The 8,722-nt window shown below is 37.3% G+C and overlaps 1 protein-coding gene across 2 annotated transcripts; it reads right to left on the reverse strand.

Moving 5' to 3' along the window:
- Positions 1-1,804: 1,804 nt before the first annotated feature.
- Positions 1,805-8,449, reverse strand: LOC127808725 (probable methyltransferase PMT10). 2 transcript variants are annotated; one of them, XM_052347306.1, is made up of 9 exons: positions 7,640-8,449; positions 6,632-6,781; positions 6,284-6,554; positions 5,853-5,963; positions 4,921-5,131; positions 3,383-3,640; positions 3,151-3,273; positions 2,307-2,384; positions 1,805-2,181 (listed from the first exon to the last, which is right to left on the reverse strand). In XM_052347306.1, the coding sequence occupies exons 1-9, from the start codon at positions 8,210-8,212 to the stop codon at positions 1,983-1,985; spliced, it is 1,974 nt and encodes a 657-aa protein (XP_052203266.1). In that variant the 5' UTR covers positions 8,213-8,449; the 3' UTR covers positions 1,805-1,982. The 2 variants fall into 2 exon arrangements, with proteins under 2 accessions (XP_052203266.1, XP_052203267.1); XM_052347307.1 differs by having other exon boundaries at positions 4,972-5,131; positions 7,640-8,447.
- Positions 8,450-8,722: the final 273 nt, after the last annotated feature.

The following is an 8,722-nucleotide window of genomic DNA, read 5'->3' on the forward strand; positions in this document are numbered from 1 at the left end:
CTATATATATATATATATATACACACTCATACATACACATATTTATATACACACACATTTATATATACACACGATTTCATGGCCGTGGCCATGGCAGTCGCGGCCATGGAAGCCGACCCACCTCGCAGAGAGAGAGGGAGGGAGAGAGAGCGGGTCGGCCATGGCTGACCATGGTATCAGTGTATATATATACACACAATGGGTCGACCATGGTCGATCCACACACATATTTATATATGTATATATATATATACACACACATATATACACACACACGCATGACTGCGGCCATGGAACCTCCACACCGCAAGGTGCGGGGGTTTCTCAAATCCCTACACCTCGCACTGCGGAGGTTCTATGGCTACGGCCATGCGTGTGTGTATATATAAATGTGTGTGAGTGTGTATGTGTGTGTATATATATATATATAAATGTGTTTGTGGGTCGGCCATGGCCGACCCCCTCTCTCTCTCTCTCTCCCTCCCTCCCTCTCCGCGAGGTGGGTCTGCTTCCATGGCCGTCGCTGCCATGGCCACGGCCATGAAATCGTGTGTGTATATATATATATATATATATATGGTGTATGTGTTTGTGTGTGTATATGTGTATATGGTGCGGGAGAAAAAGAGAGAACTGAAATGGTGGTCGGAGGAGGTAATGAGTTGGAGTTAAAATGGAAAGTTAAAAATTAATGCATAATTTTACATAGAGTGGGCTGTGAAGAGTAATTTGTCAAGCTACCAATAGAATTTCCCAAATTGATAATAGGACAATGACGTTTTTTTTGATAGATTATTATTAGGTAGAGTTTCTTCTAATACTTAAGACAACATCTCACCCCTTAATAATATTAGTATTGTAAATTTTATTTGAAGACAGTGTCTGTTAAATTTATTTAATATTTTTAAGATATGTTTATTTTTTTTCTTTCTCTTTTTCCCTTCGATAAACATATCTTAAACTTTACACATAAGAAAAAATAACTCATATGTTTTTTAAATATTTTAAAAAATTTAACAAACAAATTGATAAAAAATTTAAAATATTTTTCAATCTTATTATGATCATTTCATATCTTGATTCGTAAAATATTTTAATTTTATTTTAATATAATCTTATCTTATTTATTTTAACAAATGTCATTATGACATTATAGCTTTAATGGCATTTTTCAATGTTAAAATTATTAATATAACAAGATATCCTCACATTTTCTCTCTTCTTTTATGTCGGAAGAACTAGTTAAAATTTAACAATTTATTAATTTATATCTCTTTCTTTGATTTAATCATGGCTAAACTGAAGAAAAAAAAAAACAACAAAGAATCAAATTTCACTACTTTGTTCTATGAGTAGAAGTACGAGTGTTCAAATATCAGTACATAAAAAAATGGCCCGATCCAAAAGTGTGCACACCTAGTCATCTTCAGTTCAACGTTTGGTGTAAGCAGATTTTTAATCCGATCTCCGTCCGAACCAAAAAATTGATTGAAAAATAATAATATTATATAATACTATTAGAATATACACACAATACGTATACATAAACTCCAAAGAAACCCAAAAGGTCCTACTTCTCTCTCTCCCTCCCCTTTCTCTCTCTTGAAGTCGAGTCTCCCTCCTCCTGGTATCATAGCATGGAGTTCATATTGCATAAATTAGAACTCATACGGGTATAAATATTTGTTTTGTCTGTGCAATTTGTGAGTTATTGAACATACTCTGGCAATTTTTGTTGAATACAAGAATACACTGAAAAGATGGTGACTATAAGTTCTTATCGTTAGTCCAGAAAAAAAAAAAAAAAAAAAAACACTACTTTATGACTGACTGATCAAGGTAAGACATATATTACAGTTTGCCCGTCTCAGAACCATCTATATTTCTACGATCTTAGGAATTTTCATGCTAAACGGTTAAAAAGGAAAAGATAAATAAAACAAATAAGCATTTGATGGAGGAAAAAGCAAATCAAAGCATGTTTACAGACGTTTCTCACCGAGCAAAAGCTTCCAGGTAGCATGGGGTCCTTCAATGGTGTCAAATAATAATGTCACCCATCCCATGGCCGTTGCAATTTCTCTAACTTCTTCAATTACAGCAACAGTATCGCGAATGTAGGCTCGCCCATTTGGCCTCAAAATACGATCCATCTCAAGCATAATTGTCGACAAATTACATCTGTTTGAATTACAAGATCAAACTTATGTCCCGTTACGTGGGGATAAATGTACCTACGTGTAGTAATTTTCTTGCCATAAAAATGTAATGTATGAATGAACTTGAGCAAAAACCAGAAGACATACCTCTTTCGCTCTACAGAGAAGAGACCGGCAGCATTCAATAGGTCATATGTCCTCGGGTAAGTGTCAAATGGCTCGCACCTGTGGCAAATATGATTTGTCATGACTGAATTCAAGACAATGTCTTTGGGTTTCTGTCGAAGAGTTTCCTAATCATACAATAATAACCAATGCGTTCTACAGGATCAATAGGATTTGAACCTCACTCAAAGTCCTAATTATTACATAAACCATCATTACTTGCGCTCAATCTTATAATCAGATTTGGTACTGGGTATGTTTGTGCTGATCTCTTCTAATTGGATGAGCATTATTCTGGTACTACAGATTGATAGAAGGTAGCATTCAGGAAGCCAGTGCATCTAGCAAGAGATGAGGAAAGTGGATAACCATAAGGTTCTAATAGAAAGTGAGACCAATTTAATGGTTGTTTAGAGAGAGACTACTGCTATAATTGAACAAACCAAAACTGAAAAACTTCTAGCAACTTCCTTTGGAAGGAAAACAATCAATATTTTCCTGGCCTATTATCTTGCATGATGGCCACTACCACAGCAATAGGCTGAGCACCAAAGCCTTCAAAACCAACATTTCTAAGACCAACCAACTCACAGAATTTCAAGTTTCTCAACTGGCAGAGAATCAACAAAACCTTTTAAGATGCCTACACTTATGTGCAAGTTCCATTAGTCTAAAATGATTTGTTGTAGTGACAATGAATCTGTTTGATAATTGACTAAAGAACAGGTCTTAAGTTGATGGAGATTGCAGTACCATAGTGGATTAAGCTATTCAAGCTCAGTGAATAATATCTTAATGACACACAAAAAATGCATACAGCCCATACCAGTCGTGCATAACTCCTATGAGCCCACGGTCATAAATAACAGGTAATGTATTGGAACCACTAACAGGAACAACATTCATAACCCAGCAGTCAACTCCATAATCATGTAAAGCTGCAGCAAAGCTGTCATGAATAAGATAAATTAATTTTAGTCAATTGCAGACAGAGAAGCATTCCAGAATTAGAGAAGGATTAACATGAACAAACAGAAGCAAAGGAAATACAAAGATACCCTCCATATTGAGCCCTCATGTCCATCACATTTCGTAGGTTTAATTCCTTCCAATGGAAGGCACTGACAAAACCATTTATAATATCATTGCAAAATTTTGACTCTGCTTTGAATATTTCCTTTCTGGACATGTAAGCATCCATTTTTATAGTAAGCAGCCTGTCTGGTGGATTATGAAGGCGTGCAGGCCATGTGCTAACATTAGCTCCATAAGCATTCTGGGGTAACCAAGTGATGCATGCTTTCAGATTAACATACCTGAAAGAATGAATTTACATGGTTAAGACTTTTGCATGTAGAAAAGGAAAGGAGGTTCTCCACCCAACTAGCAAAGAGATAAACACAGCTAACAGGTAGGAAACCAAAAAATTTGAGAAAATCTCACAAGTCCACTTATAATTGATTAATATGTTATGACTACTAGATTAGAACAATCCCAGATTAGCATCAGTAATATTGACAATTAAAGAATAATCATAATTCAGAAAAATAAAGGATTAAGGCTCGTGATTGTTATTCTTCTTGTTGTCACAAAAACAAAGAATTGTGCCTCTCAAAGATATCTGGTCTCTCCTTCTCCATTCTGGCAAATGGATGGGTATGCTCTAGGCAGTTGGCTGTTAGACATACAGGGAACATGATCGCTCAAACAAACATAAGTATCCTTTCGCCCATGTTCAGAAGGTATGATAACAAAAAGACCAAAAAAAAAGGCTTGGATCATATGTAATGTAGATGTTAGCTGAAGAGGGAATGCTCAGATTACTCAAACAAACATACATGTACTCTTTTTTTTACCATGTTTAGAAGGTATGACAATAAAAACTAACATTAAAAATGGTTTAGTTCTGGTGGAAAACATTTGAAACTATTAAAGAGAATAACTGAGAGAAGGTTGAGGAGAGAAATGGAAATCTCTGAAAACCAATTTGGTCTTGTGACTAGTAGGTCAATAATGGAAGCTTTCTACTCATGGAGACATCTAATGAAAAGGCCTAGAGATAAGCAAACAGATTTGTACATGGCATTTGTAGACTTAAAAAAGGCCAAAGACATAACCCCCAAAGAAGTTATGGGATAGGTGTTGGAGAAGAAATGAGTCCAAATTGCTTATGTATAGGTTATTAAGAACAAATGTCGTCAAGAAAAAACATGTGGTGGGACTTGTGAAGGAGAGACTGAGTTTTTTTACATTACAATAGGATTGTAGCAAGGATCTGCACTGAGCTCTTATCTCTTTGTTCTTGTGATAGATTAACTCACAAAGCGCATCCAATAAGAAGTACCTTGGTGTATGCTTGCAAACGATGTTGCTTTGGTTGATGAGACAAAGGAAGACTGAATTGTAAAGCTGAATTATGGAGAAACTTAGAAATTTTGTCCTAAAAAGATTGCCTTTTTCATTGTATATCAGCATCCAGGGATCAAGAATTGGTTAGTCCATTTAGCATTATGCAATCAACAAAAATTTGACATGTATAATGACTATGAAAAAAAAAAATCAATCCAGAAATAAAATAAATATCTACACAAATTACATTGATTTTTGCCATGTAGCTGAAAACTTTAAAGAGTGAAGCTGGATATACCAAACATTGTCAGGATCATCATTGACTTCACACATTGGAGGTTGTACTTCAGGCTGACGATTGACATAGCAGCTGTTGTTCAGAGGCTTCCGCCATATAGCAAGATACCCTTCCTTCTTGACAAGTTCCCAACAAATGCGTCTGGTAAGGTCCTCCATTTCTGTGCATCAACATCACAAATGAAGATGCAACACAAGCATGCTATGTCCCCAACATAGCCCAACAGAAAACAATCCCAAAAAAAAGAGAAGAAGATGCAATTTAATATCATCATGCTGCAAACCGGGAGGAGAAAAGAAAACGGTATTGGCTATTCAATTTAATTGCAGGAAAAGAGAAAAGATAATGATGAGTGATAGGATGTTTAGTTATTTTGAATTGTTTTGTTTTATTTATATTGTAAAGGAAACACTTCTTTTGTCCATATTTTGGACCTTAGCTCCATGGAACAATATGCTACTGCCGAAACATGGAAAAATTGAAATCTTAGATCAAAACACTTTTTGGATTTTGACTTTTATTTATTTTTATTGGGATAAATATAATTGTAATAGGGTATTTACCTTTTAATTGGACTCCAGCCCATAGAAAGGCTTATTGTTGAGTTGAATAAAATTTTTGCTACTAATCCCCCCCACCTTTCTCTTTCTCTCAGTAAGCTAATCATTAAGTCTCACAGAAATCAAGTTAGAAAATGTAGTCTGTGAGATGTGTTCCTCACATAACTAACGACCTGAGCCATACTGTTAGTAATGGCTCCACCTAGCATGGGAGGAGAAGAGTACAATACTATACTCTGACCAATGTACTTCAGACATTTTGACATTATGGTTTTTCTTTTTCTTTTTTTTTTTAACAAGTTAACCTTGCAAGATGCTTACCTTTCCATTGTTCTTGCAGGTTATCTTCATGCTTATACACAGGTTGTGCTGCCCAAACAAAATATCCTCCTGCCCTTAGCATCCTGTTAACCTCAAGAAGCAACATTCCATCTTCATAACAAGCCAAAAGAAAAGGAAATGGTTAACATCAAGAGACATGATACCACCAAGTGTTAGACATTTCATTCCTATATATAATTTGTCAAGAAAGGAAAGCAAAAAGGGAACAATAAGTAAAAATAAATCCCCTTGACAAACTTCAATAAAAAAATGGGAGAACTATATTTTAAAAGTGAACACAAAATAACGAGGATAATAAAGAAAAGTTTTACATCTTCATACTGTCAAGTTACCAAATATTTGCAAGGTACCATTCAAACAACTTTAGAGGGAGGGTGAGAGTAAAAAAATATAAAAGAAAATGGAAATACCATCACGTGTCCAGTTAACTCTGCATCTTGAACAATGAATCAAGTCAAATGCCTGACTAGGATACAATAAGCGGCGTGTTGCAAATACAGCCATCATGGCAGGCACACCACGCTCTAAAGCAAATTGAATCTGGTTCTCATGAACATCTTTCGGTGCTATTGACAGAGTAGTCACATTACGATCTAGTAGGAAAGCGCCAAAACTTGCCACTCCACAACCAACATCTAGGGCTACTCGGGTTTGTAGTCCAAATGCAATATCAGGGACCATCTGCACAATCAAATCATGAGGCTGGGATCAATTTCATCCAAATAAAAATAAACCCAGTGACATAAAAAGTACACAACCTTGGAAATCTGATCCAAGTACTGATCTGCCCCATGGATAAATTGTGTTCCACCACCTGGAAATATAAATTTATCATCTTTCTTTGATATCCAATTTTGACCTCCTTTGTCTTCAACTAGCTTCGTATGGGGTACATTATTGAACCACACCTGTTGTAAAATCACAAAGTTCATGAACTCATCCCTTGACAGCCACATACAAAATGATAAAGCTCCCTTGATAAAAGAAGACCCAAAAAAAAAATACTTAATGCACTTGCAAAGCACCATTATCTTTATGCTAATTACTGACATCACAATTCAATACTCAACAGAGACACAAAAGAGAGACAAAAATGTTTCATGCCTCAATCCATAGGCAAAAGGGTAATGGCAATCATTCTGTATGACGTTATATTCCCCACCCCACCCTTCACCTTCTTGATGCACTCTGCAACTTTTCTAGTGTTCTGCATCATTTCTCCCTCATTGGTTGAAGCCATCAGTAAAATGATACATATATCGGTTGTAAAATGGCAAAGAAATTAAGTAGTACCTCTGAACCCAATATCATTTGAACTTGTGCATTCTACTATGTGCACCAAGTATCTCAAGTACCTTTCACACTGTAAGAATATTGTTCAAACACATGTATGCCAAACTAAAGCGTGCCAGTACTAACACTGAACTCTGTTACCTCCAATTAAAGCTAACATTCATTCTACATTATTGAGAATCAACTCTGCCAAGGCATGGATTATAGTAGCAGAAATGCACCCTTAGCATTATTTGCATGCAGTGATTTGCAGAAATAGAAAATATCAACCTTTAAATATTTGCATATTAGAAACATCTTATGTAGGAACCGCAATTCACACGGACAATTTCAAAGCTACTTATCCAAGCATGTAGAAGCCAATGAATCAATCGAGAATAAATCACGGTCCAAGTCCAAGGAGGAAATCAACGAATTCAAGAAGCTAAAGGAAATCAAACAAGAAGCATCATGTATATGGATTTCCTCTGTACCTCATCCCTACTTTTTGGCCATGGTATCTTGGCCTGGTACCCCTTCGGTCTCGGCACCAAACAGGTCAATCCCTTCCCCCCCTCGGGACAATGCCGCTCGTACTTCTCGCCTCTATCCGTCGAATTCAACCTAGAAATGGCGTCCGCATTGTCCAAACAGGGAACATACTCCCTCATACTCTCTTCACACACCTCAAACTTCGCAACCCTAGCCGCAGCCTTGCGACCGCCATCGTACTCGGTTGCATTCGCCGTCACACTCTCAGCGACACTCGGATCGAACTCGCCGACCACGAAGTCGTCCGTCATAAGCCCGTCGGCGTCCACGATCCCAGTCCTCTCCACCTCCAGCGGCTTCGGCCTCACCGTCCGGGGAGGCGGCGGAGGATTCGGAACTGGGAGAGAGGCGGCGGAGCTGAGGGAGGAGAGGGGCGGGAGAGGAACGGAGTCAGAGAAGAGCTTGGCGAGAAAGAAGAGGGAGATAGAGAAGAAGGAGAGAGAGGCGATTTTGACGAATGTGGAGGCGGAGCAACTGTCCGGCGACAAGCTCGTGATTATGCCCTTCATCTTCATGCGGTTCTGTTCTGTTCTGTTCTACTACTACATCTGCTTTCTACAGTAGCGCCACGCGTTCTGTGCTGATCGAAGTTCTTCTGACTTCTGTGTGTACGTATGGATATAGATATGGATGCAGAGAGTGAGAGAGAGAGAGTCACGTCAACGTCAAGGATGGAGTTGGAGCTGCTGATTTGATTTGGTTCCAAGGAAAGAATCCATTCGGCATCGGTCCGTACACAGCACGAAGCCAGCAATTTCAATTAAGAAAAAAAAAATTCCCAAAGCCCCAAACTTGGCTTTCAATGCTAACGCCTCGTTTGGTGCACGGACTAGACTGGATCTCGCGCCACATCTTGCTACAGTAACTCAGTAACCTTGTAAATAGGGCTTTTTAGTGTTGGATGGAGGAGCTATAAGTAAATATATTTATTACAAATTTTAAAATTTGTAAGTATTTTTATTATTGGATGAAAACACACTATATTTATTATTATTTAATAATAAAAATATTTAAAAATTAAACAT

The sequence above is a fragment of the Diospyros lotus genome, chromosome 8, assembly GCF_014633365.1.
Source record: "Diospyros lotus cultivar Yz01 chromosome 8, ASM1463336v1, whole genome shotgun sequence".
Taxonomy (NCBI): Eukaryota; Viridiplantae; Streptophyta; class Magnoliopsida; order Ericales; family Ebenaceae; genus Diospyros; species Diospyros lotus.